The 26242-nt window shown below is 43.8% G+C and overlaps 1 protein-coding gene across 2 annotated transcripts in view; it reads left to right on the plus strand.

Annotated features, from left to right (window-relative positions):
* efl1 (elongation factor like GTPase 1) overlaps positions 1-26242 on the plus strand; it is a 69456-nt gene that overhangs the window by 1738 nt on the left and 41476 nt on the right. The window contains exons 6-15 of one of the 2 annotated variants that reach the window (XM_079736241.1): positions 754-891; positions 2365-2597; positions 4348-4471; positions 7301-7380; positions 7712-7848; positions 8182-8304; positions 10571-10670; positions 19681-19838; positions 20248-20426; positions 22340-22475. In XM_079736241.1, coding sequence (XP_079592367.1) covers positions 754-891; positions 2365-2597; positions 4348-4471; positions 7301-7380; positions 7712-7848; positions 8182-8304; positions 10571-10670; positions 19681-19838; positions 20248-20426; positions 22340-22475 — 1408 coding nt within the window. The remainder of the gene's footprint in view (positions 1-753; positions 892-2364; positions 2598-4347; positions 4472-7300; positions 7381-7711; positions 7849-8181; positions 8305-10570; positions 10671-19680; positions 19839-20247; positions 20427-22339; positions 22476-26242) is intronic. The other variant, XM_079736242.1, reaches the window with a different exon arrangement.

The following is a 26242-nucleotide window of genomic DNA, read 5'->3' on the forward strand; positions in this document are numbered from 1 at the left end:
TGTGTGCAGTTATAAGTTGTATAAACTGCTTTGTCGATTCTGTAAACAGATTGCTTATTATTGTAAACAAAATAATTGTTACAGTTTTGTATTATCTGTAAAGTAGAACAATGTTAACTCTGTTTCTTTTAGATCCCAGCCCTTAAACTCTAACCATTTTCTCATACCCAGAAAAAATATATTGACATCATTTCTTGAGAAACCGCAGTTAGTTGACTATCGGCTTAAAAGTAGCCCCTAAAAAATAAAGAAAATCTTAAGTTGTGGGCAGTCCTACTATGCACTAAATCCTCTGGGGGAACCCAATAGATACCTCGCTTTTGGCTAGGAGATGAAAATCTAACCATCGTATATTAGGGCTGGGCGATTAATCAGATTTTGATCGCGATCAGTGTCAAACGATCACAAAACTAATATAATCAAGTTTTATTTTTATTTAATGTTTTATAGATAGTGCAGAACAGCTGGATACATATCTGTATATTATTTTAGAGTTGAACATTTTAGTTTTTACCATTTTGTGTACTTTTTAAGGCGATATTTCGAAGTTCTCATTTACAAAGTGTCTTTTGGGAGAGACATGCTGAATAAATACATCATGTTTTCAAACTCAAAAATAATTGTATGGATAATCGTGATTTCAATATTGACCGAAATAATCGTGATTATGATTTTTTCCATAATTTGTTAACAATAACACCTTTGAAAAGGGTTGATCCCGGTGTTAATATCTGGCTGGATGTGTGTCTGTAGACCCAGGCGGTGCTGCGGCAGGCCTGGCTGGAAAACATCCGACCCGTCCTGGTCCTCAACAAGATGGACCGGCTCATCTCTGAGCTAAAGCTGACCTCCCTCGAAGCCTTCACACACCTGCAGAAGATCCTTGAACAGGTGGCCTAACCTTTAAACCCTAACTCTTACCATGAAACTCCACACACCTGCAGAATACCATGGAACAGCTGAACTAACCTTTAACCCCTAAACCTAAACATGACACTCAACACACCTGCAGAAGATCCTGGAATAGGTGAACTAACCTTTAACCCCTAAACCTAAACATGACACTCAACACACCGGCAGAATACCCTGGAACAGGTGAACTAACCTTTAACCCCTAACCCTAAACATGACACTCAACACACCTGCAGAAGATCCTGGAATAGGTGAACTAACCTTTAACCCCTAAACCTAAACATGACACTCAACACACCTGCAGAATATCCTGTTACAGGTGAACTAACCTTTAACCCCTAACCCTAACCATGACACTCCACACACCTGCAGAAGATCCTCGGACACGTGACCTAACATATAACCCCTAACTCTAACCATGACACTCAACATAATCCTGGAACAGGTGACCTTCCATAATACCTCAGCCTAACTTCAACCCCTTAACCCCATTTCCCCGGCCTCAACCCTATCCCTTACCCCATTCATGTTTCCATTCAGTAAAGTGTGTACATCTGTCATTATGTCATTGTTAGATAAAATGTTCCTTCTAAAAACAATTGTGAAACATTCTTATATTATATACGTTTATAAAACGTATATACGTTTTAAGTCAATTGCCCAATATTAGGTTGGTTGTAAAGCCTTCGGCAGCCTGGAAAGCATGATTAAATAAACAATTTTCTTGGAATGAAGTTAATCTACTAATCAAACAACAGTTATATTGTTGGCCTAGTATGTCTCTACACAATGAATCTGTCCAGGTTCTTTGCTTTCAGCACACAGTACAACAACAGATATGAAGATCCCCCTTGTGTTGTTTATCTTGTTTACATCCTGGTGGGCAAACAGACTGATTATAGCACCGGGGAACGGTGGACCTAAACAGAGTGTTTCTCCACAATGTTTGCTAGAATCTAGCGCGAGAAAACATAATCAAGCCCCGATATTGGTTAGTGCTTCGGCGCAGACGCCGTAAATTTCCATTAGATGGATCGCAAATGGCCACGGGCACGGCCCCACTCACTGCTGCCACGGTGACCGCTGCTTCTCTTCAACAGCTCTCGATTGAAAAATAAATGGCTGCCGGCCCCTTTTGCCTCATGAATCTTTTGGTGTGAGCGTTCGGTCATACACGTCGTCGTCATTAATGCTATGAGCTACAACTGTGTGCGCTGGGCAATGAGGCTGCAGTCACACTACATTAACCTGGGATGTGGTTAACGGTTGCTTCCCAAAGGAATGCTGCGGGGGCGTTCTCTTGGGCTACGGGGGAGTTCTGAGATTTTGTTAATATCCGGCCTAGATGTGGCGAGAGGTTTTAAAAATGGTATTGTTTGCCTGAAACACATATTCTGCTCATCTACAAAAACCCTTTCTATGTTTTATATTGTTTCTATGTTTATATTGTAGGTCAACGCTGTGACAGGAGCACTGTTCACATCCAAAGTTCTGGAGGAGCGGGCAGAGAAGGAGGAGCAGAAGGAGAAGGACTCCTCGGGAAGCCCGGCGGAGGCGACCCCGGGGGTGGACCAGGTGTACGACTGGAGCGCCGGGCTGGAGGAGACGGACGACTCCCACCTCTACTTCTCCCCGGACCAGGGCAACGTGGTTTTCGCCAGTGCCATCGATGGCTGGGGATTCAGGTAACAGTCACCCCCTGAGGTTCAGGGGTCATTGGTCGTTTAGCTAGATGCTTATTAGGATACTTTTTTATTCAAATGGTCACAGGTGAGGCTGAGAACCGTCGAGGTGACGATCGATATGAGGGTAACTAAACCGAAAAGAAACACAACTCTGCAGAACCGAGTTCCTATTTTTTGGGTTGTGGCTATAAGTTAGGGTTTAGGGTTAGGGTTAAGTTTGGATAGAGCAATTCTGAATCCCTAGATAATTTGGAACGCAAGTGTGGTGTTGATCATGAATAGTGTTCAGTATTTAACTAAAGAGCCAGTGGACCCACTGTTTCAGATGGAATTTGTACACTGTTATTAAAAAAAAAAGTGTCTTGGGTTGAGAGATTTTGGAAAAAGGAGGGCGTGTTATCCCAATGGTTACAACCCACACCAACTTTTTGATACTTTTTAGAACCGTTGTTGTGTAACTGTTAACTAACATTTTGTAACTAACCCACTCTCGGACCCTCAACCCTACATCAATGCTCAGACAGCTTCACCATCCACACACACACACATAGTAGCGTTATAACCCATAGACATTGGTATTAAATAAATCGCTGCTCAGACGGAACTTCACCATCCACACGCACTGTGGCATTACACTATAGTTGTCCGAAAAGCAAAACTTTCTCTCGGAAATCGCAGTCAACCGCTGCCCTGACAGAGCTCCACACATCCACACAAACTGCCAGTGCCCTTTGGTGTTGACGTCAGAGTACCTTGGAGAAGTCACTATAAGGTCTCGAAAAACACCATCTGTGTCCGCGTTAGAGTGGAACGTTCACATAGTGTTGTGGGGAGAATGGCAAAAACCCCTTTTTTTCAGCAACAGTGTTCAAATCACATAGATTACTATGTTGACCATCATATAAGACAAATGACCACGTTTAAAAAAAGCAAGTGGTTTGGGTTCACTGGCTCTTTAACAACACAGTTCATTCAATAACTCATCCATTCATGCACGTTTATTTTTTCTCACACGTGTCTACAGTACCATCAAAATACCTAGAGGTGGTGCTATAACATTTGCCAATCTCTTATAGCTATTCAAATTCTGCATTATTTTGATCCCCACTAGATGGGGTTGTCAACTTTATTTTAAAAGATGACGTCGTTATATATTTATATAGTTTATGGAGAAACAGTTTTATTGAATGAAAACACAGGCCATTAAGAGATGCAGGTAAGGGCCAGACATCTTCCTTAAGAACATCCGAGGAAAGAACACAGACCCTTTCGGCCCTTGGTGTCCCAAACTCCCCAGACCCAATTGACACTACGATGCTCTTTGCAATCTCCACAGTGGTCTCCCAAAGTGGAAGTATAGATTGTTACATGTTTAATGGCAAAAGATCAGGGTGTCGGGACCTAGTTTCTCCCAGCAGCTATGTCGTTGTGATCACTTTACGCTATAAATAGACCAATTAATTCCCCGTTGTGGCAGCGAAATATCCTCCGTGGCTGAACCCAACTCACATCTACCGTGCGCCGGGGAAACTGAGGAGTAGGGGATTTCAAAACAAAATGCTCTCCCTCTTCCAAATAGCTGCGTTAACAACAACATCTTCCTCAACACCGCTAATAAGCCCCGGCGACAAACAAAACTTCACCCTGGCATCACTGACACCAGTGATGGTTTTTCCAATGTTTCGCAAACAAGACATGCATTCAAGTTAAGACTTAATACTTCTTGGATGTCTTCCCTTATTTCCGCCAGCATTCAGCAGTTTGCCCGCATCTACAGCCAGAAGATGGGTATTAGGGAGGAGGTGCTGTGTAAGACCCTGTGGGGGGATTTCTTTCTCAACGCCAAAGCCAAGAAGATCATGAAGGGGGCTCAGGTAATTCAGAACCATTCTTCCACTCATTTAAACCCTGTCCTCCTCCTCGCTACAGGCTCTCCTTTCTTCAGGCCTTTGACTCTAGCTCTTGTCTTTTGTCTACCTTCTATAAAGTTCAAGTGATTATTTTCACAGCGAGGAAATCTTCTACGCCAATGAGTATTCCAATGAGCTGTTTTCATATAAAGCGGTCTATCATCTGATCTGGGGTCATGCTTTGATGCGTCAAAATCTCTGGCTGTTCCAAGGGATTTCTGTTGTTTCTGCCCTTCATACTCAACTTGGTCCTTCTGCATTTGTGCTGCACTGGCACACAGCTTTACATGTTACATGATATGTATCTCAGTGTTCTATGTTGCTAGCGTCTCGCTTTGCTTACCAACGCATTCTAAGGGTCGTCATTCGAGCACAAAAGTTGGATAGGAAAGGGCAAGCACATGCAGCCTCAATCATCATATTAAGCTTGGCAGAGCTGAGCAGAGATTTTCTGCTCAATGTTATCATAGGTCGGTGGTTTTCTAACGCTTATTTTGCAGTGAGTGTTATAATGTCGATGTCAAAGTAATTGCCAAGGTTTCAGTCTTTTAAAATGTCTCACACCTGCTGTGTATCAAACAACAGTCTCTGTAACTCTCCAAACACACTAAAACAGCTAAATTGGCTTAAGGTTTACCACTGAGACACAGGCGAGCTTGTATCGTCCTCCGTGTTATAAGAGTGGCGTGGGTATAAGTCATTTCACGAGGTTCTACTAGTACTAAGGCCTGTTTTCTATGGGTTCTCGTCTTTAGTGTTGGTGGTCGTAGGTCGGGTGTGTAAATAACACGGATAAATAATGTTTTGATACGTTGTTTTTATTTATTATACATATATGGCGTTCTTCAGGTGTTGAAGACTTCCACCTTTTAAAGACATTGTGCATGTGTATGTGTGAGTGTGTGTGTGTCCTTAAATGATGACTGACCAGATGCTGCCAGGCAATGAAGGTGAACAAGTGGATAAATTGATGGACGCTGTATAGCCACACTATCCACTCGTGTATTCTTGGCCAGATCATTTCAGCCCCCCATCCTCATTCATTTACTTTGCGCCATCCAGTAAGTGGTACCCCTGTCATGCTCCGGTGGTGTCTCCTGTCCTCATAGTGCTCTGTGTGTGTGTCTGTGTGTGTGTGTGTGTGTGTGTGATGAATGAGCACTGGGCACACGGCAGCCCAGCGCCGGTTGTCCGTCGCTCTCGGTTAGCCGTCGGCGACAGAGACTGAGCCGTCCCTGTGTTTCCCTGGCAGCTGTCTGTCTTGACGGTTTCACAGCGGACTAGCCTTCCTCCCGTCTCCTTCTTATTCAACACAGCGCTGTGTCCGATTGAAATCGAGCGCTCACCCCAAACCCTCCCATCCTTTACCCCCTTTTAAGCCTGAGTGGCGTTTACAGCCGGAACGAACGCGGTTAGCGTGGTATAGCCGGTGAGATTCCTAATGGACTCCCATCAGCCACTCCTGGGCCCAAACCGCAGCGCCGGCCTGCTGCCCACTCGCTACGATGGCACTACACTGACCCCCGCTCACTGTGGGCTCGCCGCTTATGGAGCGAGCGGTTCTATATTCCATGCAAAAGGGTTGACAAAGCAAACCACGGACACGAGCCCAACCACCCCCCCACACCCCCCCTCCTGGCCCTCCTTCAATTATTGGCAAACTCATGACACCCAATTACCACGGGTGCCGAGGCTGAAATCATGGCCTCATGCCACGTGTGATCACTCTCGGGCGGATCAATGGAGCGATCGATTGGCGTGCGGTGTGATCGATGATGGCGGCCCCCCCGCGCCCATCAACAAAGGTCCTAGCGGCGTATCTGCCGTGGGGACGCTGGCGCAGACTAATTAACGCGCTCAAGGTCGCGTTCGGCGTCGCCTGGTGGTTTATACTGATTGGCCGGTGAATGGTTTCTGTGTGTTTATATGTGTCTAGCCGGCAGCTTTCATTCCTTCAGGCAGGCGGTCACCCGCTGCTAGGCACCGGCAGCGACGGTGACCCTTTCATTCATCCCTAAGCCGACCGGCCATTAAATGGTCGGTCGGGGTCATCGATGGAATGGCGGGGGGCTTTTGTTTGTGTGTGTGTGTGTGTGTGTGTGTGTGTGTGTGTGTGTGTGTGTGTGTGTGTGTGTGTGTGTGTGTGTGTGTGTGTGTGTGTTGGGAAACATGAAACTCAAACTTTTATTCAATGGTTTTCGGCGGTGGTAACATAATTGCACAAGGGTTTTCTAATCATCAAGTAGCCTTTTAAAACGATTAGCTAAACAATGCACCATTAAAACACAGGTGTGATGGTTGCTGGAAATTGGCCTCTGTAAACCTATAGAAAAGTCATTTACCACATGAATAACATCTAGACTAATAATGTCAGATTTATGTTATATTCATATATATTTATATTTATGTTGTATTCATTGAAAAAAATGTGCTTTTCTTTCAAGAATGAGGACATTTCTAAGTGACCTTTTTGAACGGTAGTTCATATGGATGTGAGGAACAGCTCGACAGGACATGAAAAGACTTCTGTTTATGTGTTTTAGTCATGTTGTTTCTGTCATGCCAATTCATTGCACCCGTACACTGGTGCTGGTCAAATCTCTATCTCTTTCCTCATTCTGACTGTGAAGAAAGAATGTGTCTCTGCCAAGCATGCAAACCCTAGGCTTTATCATGGTATAGATGGATAAATTGATAGAGAGAGAGTTGTATATACTTGATACTCTGATACAAATGCTTATTCTAATGAAGAGACGTTACGTCTGTCTGTCTCTCCATCCCTCTGTCCTGCAGGCCAAAGGGAAGAAGCCTCTCTTTGTGCAGCTTGTCCTGGATAACATTTGGACGTTATATGATGCTGTCGTCACCAGGAGGTGGGTGGGCAGCCTAATCTGACTCTGTTGGGTGTTTGTGATTGGTTAGAAATGGTTATGTGATGTCCCTTAACTTTAGGTGTTATTTCCTTCACATCACGCTGTGAAATCGTTTAACAACTACCTACCTAGTTTCATATTCTCCGAAAAACACATCCTATGCAATGTTTTTAACAGTATTTGTTGAGAAACTGTTTTGGATTGAAAGGTGGCGAAACCCGAAATAAAAGCTGAATAAACAAATCACACACTTCATTGATCTTCCAATTGATCCAAAAGAGTATTATTTGGTGCAAACCCGAAACGTCCTCCATCTTCTATTGTTTTCCAGGGACAAGGAGAAGGTGGAGAAGATGATGACCTCGCTAGGGGTAAAGGTCATGGCCAGGGACTCCCGTCACTCAGACCCGAAGGTCCTGCTCTCCGCCATCTGTAGCCAATGGCTGCCCATTTCACAGGCTGTTCTCTGTATCCTCACTCTGTCTGTGTGTGTGTGTGTGTGTGTATGTGCGTGTGCATGTGTCCTGTTGGCCTCATTGCCTTAACAAAGCCCCTTCATCCCGTGGCATGCCATATTCGCCTTTGCATTGCCAATCACAATTTCAAGGGCTGTGCTTAGAAGCACCAAATTAATCTCAGCTATTCATGCGGCTCGAAAACGACACGCTTACATTCTAGGGTCACTTCAATGTCTGTAACTAAATGCTAAACTTCTTAAATAAGGGTTTGGAATCCATTAAGTCTCATTTGCTTCGTGTCAGTGTGTCTGGGTCAGGTCGTTGTTCTTAACCCCAGCTGTAGCCATGGTGTGTGAGAAGCTGCCGAGTCCTTTGGACATCTCCACAGAGAGGGTGGAGAGGCTTATGTCTGTAGGGCCGCGCCGGTTCGACTCCCTGCCAGAACGCACGCAGGCGTTAAAAAATGGTAGGATACACATGCACACACACACACTCACACAGACTCACAAACATGCATGCATACCGTAACGCGAGAAACCCAAAATTGGTGGAGGAGCTGGAGTCGACCACTGTGTTTTCATCATCATGGATACTTGAAGGCTTGAACTACAAGTAGCAAACCTTGGGCATTTGTTGTTCCTTGCATGTTTGTATTTTACAAAGACTGTTAGTTGTTGTCAATGTGATTCCATTGATCTTGTGTGTCCTTGGTTGTGGTTCAAGGCAGGCATGTGACCTTAGCTGTGTAGGTGGGTGGGTGGGGGTGTGTGTGTGTGTGTGAGTGTGAGTGTGAGTGTGAGTGTGTGTGTGTGTGTGTGTGTGTGTGTGATGTGTCTGTCCCGTTTTGATTTGTAAAGTCATAGTGTACCAGGCTTCTCCTCGCCATAACCCTGCGTTCAATTATTATTCTTTCATTTTAGCTTTTTCAAGTTTTTGAAGCTGGTTGTCGACCAAAACGTGCCATAGTGGGGCCAAGGTGTTCGCCGGCCAACCCCCCCGGCAGGCCAACCAGCTACTTAGCCAGAATAACCTTGGCACCCTGGCCACTGGAAGGGAGGGAGGTAGGGAGAGAGAGGGAGGGGCAGAGGGAGGGCGAGAGAGAGAGAGATAGAGACTGCATGTTATTTCAGAGGAAATTGCATGGAGATTTGATGATTGATTTGATGATGTGAAGCATCCAACATACCATGTCAGTCGTTTGTAAATGTGAGATGGATTGATATAGCCAGCACAACGTCATGACCAAAGTCAATTACATCAGAGCTTAAGAAGTAAATCCAAAAATAATAGCTTCTATGCATGAAATCTTATCTGCTAGTTCAAATATTCATTAGGGTTCCAACCGATATCTGTATATTCGGTAGAGAAAAAGGAAAGAAAAAAAGTCCATCCATAGTGCGTATCTTTCACTGCCTGTAACGTAGCAGGTGTTGACACTGCTGCAAAATCCAGTTTTTATCAACTGATCCTTTTATGCCTTTTCTTTTCTAAATGGTTTAATTGGTAAAACAAATGTGTTAAAAACGCAAAACAACAATATCCCGTCAGTGGCCTTCCAATCCACTCATCAGTCTGACTTTGTTACGGCAGAGCTTCAATGCAGTCTTAAAGTTTCCAAACAACACAGTTTCCAAAGTATGAGAGTAGGCCTATTTCCAATTATCACAAAGCAAATCGGTGGTTTGAACATTTTTGAATAAATTTCATGGCAGGACGGATGCTATTTATCCGGTGAGAAATCACACAGGCGCTGTTGTGGGGGACGGATCGCCATAAAAGGAAAAACATTACTACCTCTTCTATTCACGTTTACTAAATTACAGACACGGTATCATTAGTGGGTAGAGCTTTTTGGTGACTTTAGGACTCGTTTGAACATGTGAAAATGGCTTCTAAATACCTTTATTATGCAAGCCCCTCTAAAACCATTAATGCGTTGGTCTCCAGCAATTGGACGGCAGCTGTCAAAAGTGCTACAGGAACATTCAAATAATATTTGAATATCCAACTCCAAATCTAACAAATTATAATTCGGTCATCCTATATCAGGCCATTGTGAAGATGGCTAACGTTACCTCAGCTGAAGCGTTGAAATGAAGCATTCGCTGACGTCTACCGCCCTTACTTATATATTTTAACACTGGGATATTGAGCCGAAATGTAAACCTAGCCTTCTACCTTCAGTTCACAAAGATGCGTAGACGTTAAAAAAACATGAATATTTTTGGGTATTTCAATTTGTTCATCTAAAAAAAACATTGAAGGGAGATGCGACTACGTACCAAACAAATATCAGAATATTCTCCTCAGCCCTTTTCCGATAGAAAGCACTACACTGGGCTTTGAATGCTATTTATTTTTGGGGCACTTTGCTCATACTGTGTCACTCTTGGTTAAAATAACTAATTAGAAAATGGCTACTTCTCTTCTGTGCTGAAAGATCCAGCCTATTTTGGTCACCTAGCAACCATGTGCCCTCTCCTTCGCACTCAAGAATAGCTTGGAATCAATGCTGTACCCATCTACTGTACCATGTGACAACGCTCACCGCACAACACTTTCCTTTTGAATGGGGCATCAGGGGTCAAGGATATAGTAGAATCTCTTTTTAAAACGGTTTGTTCTAAATGCTAAGCCCTTTGACTCCAGCTGATATGGAAGAACTGGGTTTGGATGGGTCTGCCCTGCATGTTTCCTACGAAGACCTTGAGTCCTCTCTTTGTGTGTTACAGCCTTTGTCCAGTGCTCCAGTGAGGCCGAGGCACCCGTCATCGTATTTGTGTCCAAGATGTTCGCCGTAGACGCCAAGGCCTTGCCCCAGAACAAGCAAAGGTCAGGGCTTTTTTTTAAACCTGCTTGTGTGCGTGTGGGTGCGCGTGCGTGTGTGCGCACGTGCTTTTTCATCCAATAGATGGTGCTGCAGCCCTGTCTGCCCCCTCCTGATAAGGCTATAGGTATTTGACCCTGCCTCAACCAAAACGTCTGCTACCATTCGGGAGACATTAGTATGAGCAGACATGAGTCATGGTAAGGCCGGGTGATAATTACCATGTATCCTATCGGATCTACGTACAATCATTTATATAGTAATCCGTTCATTATACACCCATCTGATTAGTGTCACCCATCTGATAAGTGTATCTGACTGATCTAAATTGATAACAAGAAGATATGCTCTTACAAAGGGTTTTAAACGTACAATTGAAGATCACGTATCTTTCAATGCCATACGTCATAATGAACATAATGAGGTTTTAAGAGTCATTACAATGATACATTATTCTAGTCTTCCAGCCTTAGTGTTTGGAATGGGTGCTCTGATGCTCTTCTTGTTTTCAACACTCATATTCGAGTAAGCGTACAATACCATGGTGAGGAGCCATGTTAAAAGTCTTAAAATACCACACATGCATGCGTTCCAAGCAAGTATTGCCCCCAGTGGGAATATTATTTGAAGGCTTTTGGATTAATGCCTGTGGTTACATACTGCAGCGCTACTTGGCAAAATGTGATGTCATCCCATGCGTGTGAAAACTAAAAGTTGCTTATTGCCCCTCACCCCTTGTCTCACACTGTCAAATATTGGTATTAATAGAAGGCCACTGCACAGTGCCTTCTATCACATGGTTCACGGTCATCTTCCAAATCACATGGTACACTTTTGCCTTTATGTCTTTTCTCTCCACCACTTTTCACAACGCTCACAGGGCGATCAGGTTCAAAGTGAGCGTCGGTTGTGTTTTTTCCGTTCCCCCCCCCCCTCCATTTTCTTCTGTCTATGTCATCCTTGGAGGTGAACCCGGGGTAAGCCACAGACCCGAGAGCCTCCTCCCCCCACAGCTAATGACGGATGAGCCTTCTCCGCCCGCCCCGGCCCCGCTCCACTTTTAGAAACACCAATGTGGTCAAAAGAAACGAAAAACTCAAATGCATCAGATGACTCCTCATTCCATGATCTCAATCAATTAATATAACTCCTCCTCCGCCATTTGTTACACGCCCCTCTCAAAGAAAAAAACGCTGGGGAGGGGGGGTCAATGTTGCCGCTTCCTGCATACTAGGAGGTAGGGAGGGAGGATGGATGGAAAGAGAAGGAATCCGTACACTTTTAAAAGGGGGCTACAGTAAGAACAGGCTGCCACGATTTTCTTATTGAAAGCAGATGTTGGTAGGGAACTAGGATTGATGGTGGAGAGCATTAGGACTCCCCTGTTGGTTAATGGCTGGTGTGTGTGTGTGTGTGTGTGTGTGTGTGTGTGCATAAGGGTCCTAATAGCCTTGAGAGTGCTCTTTGTATCTCCATCTGTGTAATGCTATGGCACGAGAATGATCTGTGTATGCAACAATAACAGCAAGGCTCTCTCCGAAGACGAAGTGTAGAGAAATTAAGGGCAGTGAGGGAGTTCTAACTCTTTATATGTTTTTAGAGTCTGTGTTATTTTCCCAGATTTATTCTTGTGTGACAGATGGAACAGTTTTGTTATTAGTTTTATTTCATCAAGTAGACACATGTTTAAAGGAAAATATGAAATTGTTCGATGTAGAATAGGTTGCAATTGGTTATGAAAATGTCAATGTTTTTAATTGAATTGAGGCAATCAATACTATAGCTTTAAATAATCTTTAAAGTTTAAAGTTCATTTTTTTCGGAGACTAAAGAAATCCTACTCACAATGCAACTGAGCAACTCAATTAATGCAAGCTACAGTGAAACAATAAAAATTATAAACAGAGAGTTATATTTCACAATCAAACCTCTCCTATGAAGGTGGTATTTCCGCCTTTACATTCCCCTCTCCCTCCCTGTTATGTATGCCTAGATCCTGGGTGTATTTCATGATCCAACTATAGCCTCTCTGGTTGGCATCGTTTCTCTCTCTGTCTCTCTCTCCCTTTCTCTACCTCTCCCTCCCCCCTGTCACAATACGGGCTCCTAATTGCAGCCTGTGCCATTGCTCTCCCAAGGAAACAGAGCGGCAAGCTGACGACGGTAGATGTAGACAGCCTGTCAGAGAGGGGGGAGGAAGAGATGGATATATGAAAAAGGTGGGCTGAGATATAGGGTATATGTAGGGTCTCCCCTCTCACTGTGCGTCAGTGGGTAAAGGCTGTCTAAACACCTGCTGGATGAGCTGCACGCCGCTGGCATTTCTGATGTTGCCGCCTTGTGCTGAAGACGAACACGCATGCACACATGCATGCTTCCACAACGGCTTGCTTTCTAGATCAACTGCATAATGCGGTATATACTGTACCTATAGGGTACAGCCAATCGAAGCGCCCGAAGGCCTATGTAGCAGGAGATCTCAGATTAATATTAGATGCACTGTATTTCCTCGACCTCTGCATACATGATGGGCCTGTGTGGACATATATATCGGAAAGTTTCCCACCTCATGCTGTATTTATGACAGCATGTCAGGTGTGAAGCACCGGAGCCTTCTGAGCTCGAGCCTCGAAAGAACAGGCACATATTGGTGGAGGACTCACCCAGCCACAGGTGCCGAAGCTGAGGAGCGAGCCATCTGCGGCATTCCCTGCCTGGCTGACCTACATTGTTTGAGTGGAGGACACGCTCGCATTCACCCTGCATATCGGAGTAAAAACAAACAAATATGCGGTAGTACAGCAGCTCAGGCCCCTGCCATGCTCTGCTAGGTCGACCGCATGAATCGGAGCGCACAAGCCCCCCATCCCGTCCGCACCAGATCACATGGCTACACTCTGAAACCTCAGGCCCTGAACCATTACTGCAGCTCCTATCCAAGCCTCCAGCCCAGTCTCTAACATCATAACTGTATCATTATTAGTGATGTAAGTTTGGTTTGTTTATAGTTCTTGATCACGGTTTGGACCACAAAGCTGTCACTGTTAATAGTGACGTGATGGATCATTCTGTCTGACCATGATAAAGAGTGGTGGTCTGCAACAAAAGGGAAGATAAAGAGAAGCATTAAAGTTAATAATACAATTCAAGGTTGTTATTAAGAGTCGATCAAAGTTTAATTGTTGAAGTATTCTATCATAATAAAATTAATTTTCTGTCAGATAATGTATCGGTACGTACTTGAACATGAATGTAACATTATCCTACCTCAGCGATATTAACTGAATATATTCCTCTGGCCTCAAACCGTTTTGCCAATCCTGTAGAGAGTTGACTCAATGTGACACTCTGTCATGTTTCAATCAACAAACTGTTCACGGTGAGACCGCATTGTCTGGAGCGATCTAAACTCGCAGCGTGTGTCATAGCGAAGGTATTGCCATGACTCATGGGCTGTGTCACTAGAGCTTAGCTATTCGCTGGTGATCAGTGCTTCATCATCCCATGCCCTTCTGTGTTTCAGCATCCCGGAATCCCTTTTACCTTTTCCCTTTACCTGGTTGCATAAGATGTGATTAGTTTAGGCATATATATATATAACATCTATCACTTACATGCAAAGTCCTTCATATCTCACCTCCATCGTGCCTTCCATGATGTATTATGTATGTTTATACTTGCTGACTATATATTGGGTAGTAGCCGGACAACGTTTTCAATTTAAAATAAATGGTTGCCCTCAGTCTCAAGTAAATGTAATAATGATCTCTGTAGTAGAGTTCTTTTGAAAGATGAAATGGACTTCAGAAACACAACGCAACATGAGGTGGTCTTCTCACCCCTGTATAGAGAGATTCAGATCACCAGTCATTGGCCAACACCCTGTTGTTTGTGCATTTGATTATTATTATTTTATCTATTCCTTAATCTTAATTAAGCTTCCAGTCTATTGTCATAACCAACCTCATGCTAAGTGAATCATGAGGCGATGAGATCATCTCAGAGTCAGGTGTGCTAGCCTAGCACTTAGTCGATGATCCTCTCCTTCCTCTGGCCTTGATCTGTCACCTGGAACCGCTATTCAAATTAAATTAGATTAAGAAAAACGTTATTTATACTCCAGGGGAAATTCCCAAAGCGAGCAGGCATAGTAGAGGACCCATGAACAGGCATATTATATATACATTTAAGAGGGTGCATGATAGACAATGAGTTGCATATTGAAGACATAGGTTCATTAGCTTTGTACATGTTTGTAATCTTGGTAATAGCACTATTTAATTAATATGGAAAGCAAGTCTGATCGCACTATTCATATGGGGAGAGATTTTTCTCATTATCATTACTACTAAGTGTTATTAAGTGAGTAGTCATTTTGAAGCACTGATGGCATTCAGCATAAAAAAAAAAGTGGAATGATGTCCAATGTTTCATCTTTTAAAACTCTGCTGAGACATCCGCTCTCTTTTAAAGGTGTTCATTAAGCATGGACTGAAATGCAATTGAATTGATTCTTCTGTGCAAATTCTAACCATAACTATCTTAAATAACGCTGAGCAAAAGTTTCCTTTGCGTATGTTGACATGAGATTGATTGTGCATGAACTGTAGTGTAGAACACAAGTCACTTAATGTCGTAAGAATAATGCATGCGAGTCTTTACTGTTTACAATTCTATGACATTTTTTTGTTGGTTTCTTATGCATGTATCAACAAACAAAGTCCTTGCACCAAATGACTTACGAAATGACTTTTGGTGCGTGACAAATATAGAAATATAACAATGACACTCTATATTTTCCTTCTGATGTGGCACATTCTGGCTGGCCGGCCAGTAGGCTTTGTAATGTTTCTTATTTATGTGTAACCCTGCTGTGGGAGTTTGGGATGCATCTTGTCATCTTTCTTTGAATGAATGAATGAATGGCCCTGTGGGGACACCCACACACACACTTGCACATCGCTGCAGGGCACTCATCTTGGTGCCGTTGTCATGGCAGCCATCATCAGTTTGGCACTGCAAAGTATTTCTAAGGCCAGGCCAAGGTGGGAGAAATGACAGCTGAGCCTCCCTCTCTCCCCATGCAAACATACAAACACACACACACACACACACACACACACACACACACACACACACACACACACACTAGCTTTTGTTTGCCTGGTGTTTTATTGTCCTGTCCGACTGGCTGGTGGTGTTAGGTGTTTTCTTAAATGGTGTGGTGGAATCAGTAGGGGGTATAATAATTTCAAAGAGCAGCCAGCTTCATCTATACATAGATCAACAAAGCATTATCCACCAGGGCTTGTGTTCATGGATCTGATAATGCCATATGTAAATGGAGGAGTTGCTCATTCAATAAACAACACTACATTACACTACTATTCATAGGAAGAGAGATTTGTCTCATAATTATTGCTACTAATAGATGTCACCTTGGGTCTTGTCAAAGTTCACTTGTGTCATGTTAATTTATATTAGAATGAATGTGCAATGATATATACAAATGCATACATATTTATGATTTCAAGGTTACATTTTCCACAAACAACCTAAACATATATTACATTAAAAAAAAAAAAATCCTATGTCCATAAGAATTATTTGCAGCATTTCAGTCCCAAACAATAAGCAAGTTGCTAGTTTATTTTGTAGTTGAATTTATTTTTCTTCGGTCAAAGGCAGACTATTATAGTTCTGTCAGCGCCGAGTTGAGTTGCTCCTCTCCACCACAGAGGAGGAAACCTTATAATATACACATTGGCCGGTAGTTACAAGTGTATGAATCAGACATCCAAAACACAGTGACATTTGTCTCAAATTACCAAATGAAATATATATTGTTGCAAAGCTGCATCAATGAATGAACGAGGCTTGGTCCACAAATGAAGATTCAACTGTTTACAAGGCAATTTTTGATTATAATGATAATAATAGTCTCATTGCAATAAATGTGTCAGAGCATCGGAAAATGTATTTGTGCCAAATGTTAAACTTGGATGCGTAAATATGTATGCATGTGTACAACCCATTGCACATTCAATCAAATTTCCAATTTACAAGACGAAAATGTATAGTTAAAAGTTAGAAGGATAAATCCTTCTACATATTTCATGTTTTGACAAACAATGTATTGGAGAATACGTTAAATTGTGCCTCAGACATAATTTCAAAATCTGAATGTGATACAAACTTTAAAAAGGATAGAGGTATAGAAGTACTTAGTATGTGGCAAGGTCAAATATGTACCGTATGATCAAAGATTACTGGTTTATTAAAGCGCTTTGAATCTCCCTATAAATTGCAGATTTAAAAACGGATGTGAGTCCAAAGAGATGTTTTGCCTGTCTAAACAGGCAGCAATGGTTGCACGAGAGATGAAGACAACCGTTTTCAAAAGCACCTCCAGAGGTGGTGTATGCTACATTCGATTGACGAGAGATTCTTTGTCGTCCAAACCTAATCCCTTGCAGAATCGATGCCAAGTCACGTCCTTGGCACCGAATACACCAGTCGTCAACCAATATAATGCGAAAAAGGCATCCTAGACCTTGCATTTCTATTATAAAACATGATTTATAGTATTATCCAAGGCAATGTCAACCTGGCCACCAATGTTGTTTTGTCTCCTCCTATTCTCTGAGAAGGTGAAAACCATGGATGTGGTGCACATCCCAAACCTTTTGGGGTGTGTGCATAACAAGCTGGGGTATTTCTGTGTGTGTTGTGCCTTTTGGGAAACAGATATTTGTCATTTATCTTGATAGAATCAAAGTTCGAAAAAGGTTGTAGAAATATTGTTGTAAATATTTAACTGGTGTAAAGAGGGCTTATGTATGGGTAAGTTCAAAATCTGCTTTGATGCTCAGAAGACAGTTTAAAGATAAAGTTACTGGTTTGATGCCTTACCTGTGACTTCTTAATGGCCTTTTCCTGAATTCACTATTGCTTTGTATAAAATAATTCACCAAAAGACGAGATAGAAAAGAAAATAGCAGTTTCCTATTTTCCTATTCTACTAAAGTATGTTGGACATTACAGCACACAGGCATGCTTTATTTCAGCTCCAGTCAATGACTTTGCTGAGTGATGAGTTAAAATGATTTTTCAACCCTCCGCTTTGGACAGTGGTCTGTCCTTTTGGAATTCCGAAATCGACTTCCATTTTCTAATAGTTACCCAGCCTGCTGCTGAAGAGGTTGCTTGACCACCAACTCCTCATCTGGCGTTCTGGATATAGCAGAGCTGACGTCAAGTGGAAGCCTGCCGACCCAAATAAACAGCCTCCCTGGCCCTGGTGCTTGTTGTGTTTAGTCATAAGCCGAGATGTTTGTAAATCACTGATAAACAATGTCCACACATCTACAACACATTTAAATGTTCTACATTTGCATCAAAGGAAAAAGGGAACATTAAGAAATCTAAGACAAGCAACAGGGTAAAATACCTGGCATTGTTATGTGGGTATTTCACCAAATGATGTGGTGGAAGCTAAACTAAAGAAAACAGCTAAAGAAATCAAAGCCATGGAAACCTCACCATGGGGCATTTTGAAAGATCCATACAGAGCACTCAGTACGGGGGACATTTTTATGCACCCCAAGTCTGGCAGAAAGTATCGGCGATGAAAGACCTCTGATGGTGAAAATGACCGTAATGCTGTGTAGCTTTTTTCTCCCCCTTCTCCCTTCCCCGTTTCCAATCATCCTTTTTTCTTAACGATCTGCTTGTGGTTTTGAACGTCCTGCTCAGATGTTTGGAAGCCATTACCTAATTTACCACAAAGTGGTGAGGGCACAGTCTCCACACTGCCCCCATTATTAACCAATAAGTGACTTATTGGACCTCGCAGAGATGATCGCACACACACATGAGTCCATGCACACACACGAATGGGTACACACACACAGACAGACAGACACCTACACACATTACACAAGCAAACACAAAATGCACACACACCTGTACATTACACCGATAAACACAGAATGCTCACACACATGGAAATTAACTGTGGCCTGTTTGCAAAAGCATGTGGCACCGATGCATGGGCCAAGTGTTGGGCAGATGTAAAAAGCCTGCCTTTCTTCACTAAAGCATTTTCCCCGTTTCTGTTGTTTTCTTTCTCCTCTAATTGAGAGGACCCCTGGAGGCACGGCGTGTGCTATGATGTATTGCTATTTTTTTGTTTTCAGTTGGGCCACAGTGTTTCAGCGGTCGCCACACATCCCTACATGCAGAGGCTGGTGCTGCTGTCCTTGCTAAACACCACAGCCGTTCGCTTCAGCATGACCTCTGCCGCTGTTGTCAAGATGAAATTACAGGGTCTTTCATTGTTATTTTTTTTATTTTTTTATGAACGTGGTTTTGTCATCACTGGGTTAAACCTTCTGCTGTCAATCGGTGCTATTGTGACCAGCTGTGTTGCTATAGCCGCTGTGTTTTTTTCTTTTGAGCGGTGTACCGCTCCCAAAGAAGACGCGGCACGTTTCCCAACGTAATTAAGTGATAATTGCTTTCGTTCTGTTTTTCCAGCACCGCCCCTAAGAGGTGTGTTTCTAGGCAGAAATAGTCACGTAGAACCATCTCTCGCCCCGGTTAATGGAGTCCACGTTGTTTGAGAGAGAGCGAGAGAAAGAGGGATACCTTTTGTAGGGAAGACCTTGCTTTCATACTAGGGGTTTGAATGCTTCCGACTCTGAATGCTCATACTGTATATCTCCATTGAGCAAGAGATGAACAGTGATGCTGAATGTAATTAGTTAATTAAGCGTTAAATACACACTTCTATTACATCAGATAGAAATCTTTAATAATAATGAAATGAAACAAAAATGCTTGTAAATAGGTACCTCTCTAAGATCATGTTTGTTAACATCAGTGCGCGTTTCAATAATTGATTTATATTTCTTATAATCTACAATTGTTTTTTGCTGAAAACAACACATTAACGATGTGTGTGTGTCTTTGTCTTTGTATTTATATCATGTCTGTATTCGTGTTGACCCCCAGGCCCTTGACCCACGAAGAGCTTGCAGAGCGCAGGGAACAGGCTCGGCAGAGACACGCCGACAGGATGGCAGCCAATCAGAAGGCACAGAGCTCTGCTGACCCCGCCCAGTTGTCAAGCGACACACAAGCAACCCAACCAGCTGTTACCAAAATACCAGGCAAGTAAATCACTAGTTGACACAAATCTCCATCATTAGAACGTCATACATTATAAATTTTAAATTATATTGATATATTCATTTAGTCTGGCTATGATGCTATGAGCCCTGTAGTGCTTTTTGCGTTAGTTGCTGTCTAAAGGTTACTTTACATGGTATGTTGACCAGATAAATAATTGGTGTTTGTGTGTGATGTGAGGATCTGAAGGTTTGAATTGAATCAAAGGAAAAAAGAAAGAGACCCAATTATATTTCTATGCTGACCGTGCTCCCATGATAGATATTTAACCTTTAGCTGGTTCTCAACCTTTCGCTGTGAGAGCAGTCCGGTGGGTAGTTAGACTCTAACATGCACGTTATGTGTGCCGACAGAGGCACCCACAGTCATGTCGTGTGTCTCTGCCTGCAGGAGTAGAGGGCGTCCCGAGCCAGCCGGAGAGCCTGGCGACGGTGAAGGAGCCCGAGGTGGAGGAGGTGGCCAAGGACACGTTTGTGGCCTTCGCCAGGGTCTACAGCGGGGTGGTCCGGAGGGGCCAGAGGGTCTTCATCCTGGGTCCCAAGTACGACCCTGTGCAGGGTCTGAATGTGGTAACACTCAAACTGACGCACACACACACTCACATCGCAGCTCCCAGAAGTGACTCACTCACTCACGCACTTACTCACACACGCTGTTCACACTGTACTGTGTTGAGTCCTTTACAAAACATTGACAAATATGTTTCTGGTATATTTTTTACAAATTGTTTAACGCCGTCGCTTAACGTCCACCCCCCCGTGTTTAAAGTAGAGGAAACGTGTTGACTGATTTTGATCACGTTGACCCCCTTGTATTCAATTTTAGATTTGTGCTTGACAGACTTCCCTAGTCTGTTTTAAAAAGAAAATGGTGTAACGATTCTTTCTGGTAATGGACCGATAAACGCATGCAAAGTAGGAACTAATATAAGTCAGTGAGCCAAATACATGCAGAACATCATCTGCAGACTTTATATTGACTTTCCTACTCACTGTGCTTCGAAAGCTTGAGCTACTGTTTTCCTCAAGGTTTTCCCCATCCTATCGTTATTACCACTATTTTAAGCATCTATGTGATACGAGCCCCATTTTCCGTTTAATTAGCGATTCTTCTTAGAAAGGCGATTAAATGTATCGTAGCGGGAACAGATTCTAGTCAAAGCTTTTTCTCTTGCAGAACACTTGGTGTCTGTGGGAATTTATCACAGTGTGTATGTAGATCTCTTTGCTGCTAGCGTAGCTCATGATGTGATGTTTGATCATATTTCAGTATGTTGCGTATTATCTTTTTTTTTGCTCAGGTTTTCATGAGTCCTATGATGTATGTGTATATTGTTTAGTAGGTGTAGGCCTAAATATGACTAGACAAAAAAAATAAAGTATTATTTTTTTGCTTTTTATTTTCTCCCTCTTGGCTTCCATCTTTTTCTCTATTTCCTTAAATTTCTTTCTCTAGCATCTTCAATATTCTTCACTATTGTCTTTCATCTCTTCCATCTCTTTCTCTTGACGAATGAAGCGAGAATGATTTCCATAAAACTAAGTGGATTGGATGTTGCAAGTGTGCTTTCAATGCTATTTTTATTTCATAAAGTGTCTCAGTTATGATCTATTGTCTATTCCCACTCTTTAACATGCAATCACCATTGTTAATACTAATCATGATTATCTCTCTCTTTCTCTTTTCTCTGTCTTTCTCTCTCTGTTCTCTTTGTCTCTGTCTCTGTCTCTTTTCTCTGTCTTTCTCTCTCCCTCTCTCTGTCTCCTTTCTCTGTCTTTCTCTCTCTCTCTGTCTATTTTCTCTGTCTTTCTCTCTTTTCTCTGTCTCTCTGTCTCTTTTCTCTGTCTTTCTCTCTCTCTCTGTCTCTTTTCTCTGTCTTTCTCTCTCCCTCTCTCTGTCTCCTTTCTCTGTCTTTCTCTCTCTCTGTCTATTTTCTCTGTCTTTCTCTCTTTTCCCTCTCTCTCTGTCTCTTTTCTCTGTCTTTCTCTCTCTCTCTCTGTCTCTTTTCTCTGTCTTTCTCTCTTCCTCTCTCTGTCTCCTTTCTCTGTCTTTCTCTCTCTCTCTGTCTATTTTCTCTGTCTTTCTCTCTTTTCTCTGTCTCTCTGTCTCTTTTCTCTGTCTTTCTCCCTCTCTCTCTGTCTCTTTTCTCTGTCTTTCTCTCTCCCTCTCTCTGTCTCCTTTCTCTGTCTTTCTCTCTCTCTCTGTTTATTTTCTCTGTCTTTCTCTCTTTTCTCTGTCTCTCTCTGTCTCTTTTCTCTGTCTTTCTCTCTCTCTCTGTCTCTTTTCTCTGTCTTTCTCTCTCCCTCTCTCTGTCTCTTTTCTCTCTTTCTCTCTCTCTGTTCTCTTTTCTCTGTCTTTCTCTCTCTCTTCTCTTTGTCTCTGTCTCTTTTCTCTCTTTCTCTCTTCTCTCTTCTCTCTCTCCTCTCTCTTTTCTCTTTTCTCCCCCCCCCCCCTGTCTTTCTGTATTTCTCATCCCTGCCAGCTGCCAGAGGGCTGCGTGGCATCAGACTCCGTGCCGGAGGTGCCCCACCTCACCTGCTGCACCTTGGACAGTCTCTACCTGCTCATGGGCCGGGAACTGGAGGAGCTGGACGAGGTGCCCTCTGGAAACGTCCTGGGTGAGTACCATCGGCCCACCTGGTGTGCCCCGACCAACCCTGGCGTGTCCTAATCCCCCGGTGAAGATGCAGTCAAGATGCTCCTTCTCTCTGGTTGTCAGTCCTCAATTATTTCGCCCATGTGCTACTAAAACGCCCTGCAAGCTTTGAATTGGATGTGGAGTGCAAATTCAAACCATGACCGTGGGGACGATAAAGCTGTCACTCCCTTTTTCTTGATCCCAGAAACGATTCATGATGTTCAATTATTTGCGTGGTTTTCTGTTCATTTCATTTCGGACTTTGCAGCTACCAGATGTGGGTAGGATATGTAAAGTGTTGTTTTCTATTCAGGTAGTGCCAGCACACTGTCCCTTGCAATTTGAAGACTTTTAGATCCGCCTTTGTGTGTTGCTTCTCTCCCTGTCCACTCATGCACATGACTCTCCAAAACTCTGTAATCCATTCTTTGACTTTGACTTTCACCATGATGGGACCATTCTCGCATCCACTGCTAAAAACCGATGCAGCCAGATATGAGTAGATAATACGTACCTCAGACAAAGAGATATGACTCCTCTCCTCACTTTCTGATTCTCTCTCGCTCGGTTATATGAGTGTGGGGTAGCGTGGATATGGCTGAAGGGCCCTGACAGACAGAAATGTCTCCACTGTCGGGTCTTCTGTTGGCTGGTGGCTGGGGGGAGAGATGAGGCGATGAGGAAAGAGTTCTTCAGAGTTCTAACAGAATCATTTACCATCAGCATTACACGGCTTCTTTCCTCGTCCTCGCGCTTCACCGGCCCAAAGCTGAGCTCACGGCCGGATCTAATTAAACACCTCTTGTACTTTCTCCTCAAGCTCAGGCCCTAGCTCTGAGGCTGTTCGGCCAAGATATGATAAAAAAAAAAAATGAAATCTCTGTGATGTGCAGTTCTCCTCAATGAGTCACCTGCCCCGCCCTCCCTCCCTCCCTCCCTCCCTCCCTCCCTCCCTCCCTCCCTCCCTCCAGCCCTCTGCAACCTCAGCACAGCCATGGGCGGAGGGGCTGTCAATACTTTACGCTGGAAGCGGAGACTCCGGTTCAGCCAGGGACGTTACGGGCTCAGTGGCGTCAGCGGCGTGGATAAGGGGCCGTCAGACCTTGGGCACGGTCTCCTCAGGGGATACACTGTCTCTCGGACGCTATCGTAAATTATGAAGGCAACATGCATTAGGACGACGACGTATAGCGAGCACTCAGCAGATCTGGGCCCCCCTGGAGAATGTGAAGGCTGGGTGTGTGTTCCAGGGTGGACACAACAAGAGAGGGCAATTGTCAATTATCAGCAGCTGGCCCTGGAGTGACCATCGCTAATACCTCCACTTCCATTATTCAGTGGGGAGCTGCAGCTCTGGAGTTGGCTGTAAATGGATTTTGGCAAGTGGCTGTTAGGCATCAATGAAGCGAAAACGACCTACCTTGGTTGACAAGCAAGCTTCCCAGGCGGTGTAACAATTACCGCTGCAACGAGGCAGTGAACGTGTGTAGCACCGCATCGTGCTTCTTCTGCACCTTTTTTTTCTTTCCCTTCTTTGCTTCTTAATGATGCTCATGTCTTCTCCACCTTTCTCCTGTTGTGGAAAAATAAAAAGGCCTTGTGATGACTAAGTAAAATGTAGAACAAAGCCTCAGCAGTGGGAGGAAGTGACTCCGACCTCACACACACTCTTCTCCGCGCTCTTTCCCTCTTATTCTCACCCTCTTTCTAAGTCTCTCTCAAACACTCCCTGGTTATTATTCATCTCTGTCTGTCTGTCTGTCTGTCTGTCTGTCTGTCTGTCTGTCTGTCTGTCTGTCTGTCTGTCTGTCTGTCTTTGTCTCTGTCTCTCTTGGTCTCTCTCCAACTCTTTGTTAATCTATTCATCTCTCTCTCACAATCCGTCTCTCTCTCTCTCTCTCTCTCTCTCTCTCTCTCTCTCTCTCTCTCTCTCTCTCTCTCTGAAACTCTCTCCCTTTCTCTCTATTTTGCCCGCCATGTGGGAGCCATCATTCCGTTCCTGTTAGACTGAATGCGGGGAGAGATGGAGTGAGAGCCACAGAGTGAGAGCTAGAGAGAGAGAGAGGTAGAGGAAGTTGCCAGCGGAGCACCAGTGGATAAACCCCAGCAGGCTTGGCCCTGATTACACCCCCATTATTATCCAACGGCTGGAGCAGGTAATTGGAGAGCAGGAAGCAGCGACACACCGGAGCACCATAGACACAACTGCAAACGCTTCCCCCTCTTACCCACGTATCCATGCATGTGGGGGCCTGTGTTTGATGCTGCCCGCAGTGGGGAGGGTGCAGTTCACTTATCCTCGGGAACCGCACAATGGCGCTAGGAACACTGCCCACGTGACGGAGAGCCTCGCACTGGCACTCAACTCGTTTTATACAGACAGACGCACGGCGCGTTGATGGGCAACTGGGAAGTGAGACCCTCCTCAGAGGCAGCTGTTCCAGATTGATAGCAGAACACGCAGACACACACACAGGCACAAGCTTTTACTGTACCCGGAAACACACACACGCACACGCACACACACACACACACGGAAAGCAGCTGCTGTATCTATTGTTCGCCCCCCCCCCCCCCTTTCCTGCCAACCGCTGGAAACGATGGCCTCCCGTCTCATGGTTCAGCCCGGCTTTAAAGTCAAATCAGACCTCCAACAATGCTGCCAAGAAGAAATAGGCCTCTTCCGTTCGCCTTGAACGTGTGTGTGTGTGTGTGTGTGTGTGTGTGTGTGTGTGTGCACGTGTGCAAGCATGTGTGCTTGCGTGTGGTTTGTCTGGTCTTACAAAGCAGCTTCCTCTATGCTGGGTTGTGTTACATTGTAACCCGAAGATGAGCTTTCAACACACGGCCATGACATTAACTCATTGTCTTTTTTGTATTTTTTCCGATGTTTCAGTGAGAATTGTTCTTGGTTGTGTGACAGGGATCTATCTGGGGGAGAGGGGGGTATTTTTACAGAAATATAATACGGTCATCCTCTTTGTCTGAGGAACGGTGCTGATGTGTTGGCTGCTGCCTTTTAGAAACTTGGAAAATAAAAGTAGGGTATTATTATTTTATCTTATCTTCACTCATCTTTGTCACTAATCATTGTCTTTCGTTGATGTGGTGCATGCCATGCAGGTATAGGCGTCCAGCCAGGCTGTCTAATTAGATTCAATTCGATTGTATGTTTTACCGTAATGCAGCCTGTAAAACAAACAGGAGACGATACCGAAGCCATATCACAATATTAGGATAACTAAACATTGACAACTGCTCTCCATCCAGTCTCCTTGTGGTGCTGATCAATCAAACGGCTCCACGGGCCGTTTCCAGATTTCCATGTCTGTGTATTTTTTTCCCACATATACCCATTTACACCCCGTTCAACCGCAGAAGTTGAGCGCTGAATTGCCTTGCCCACAGCCATTACAGTCGAACAAATATCATTCGATCATCTAGAAGCCTGGGAGTTTTAGGCCTCCTCCTAGAACACCGATTCCACTGGGTGAGACAGCAAGCACTGGGACCCATGCATTGTAATGCAGGGAGCATGACTACAGTTTATGGTATGCATTCCAGAGAACTGGATGATTACTATTACTTTTTCCAACTACTAGTCTGTCCTTCAGCAAACGCTTTTAACTAACGTATTAATATATTTTTATTAATGAACACGTAAACATAGGTTTAAGCATCTTGCTCAAGGATGCCTACAGGTGCATTGCGTACATTGATGCTGGAAGGCAGAATCAACCTGGGATC

This window comes from Pollachius pollachius (assembly GCF_949987615.1).
Source record: "Pollachius pollachius genome assembly, chromosome: 5".
Classification (NCBI taxonomy): domain Eukaryota; kingdom Metazoa; phylum Chordata; class Actinopteri; order Gadiformes; family Gadidae; genus Pollachius; species Pollachius pollachius.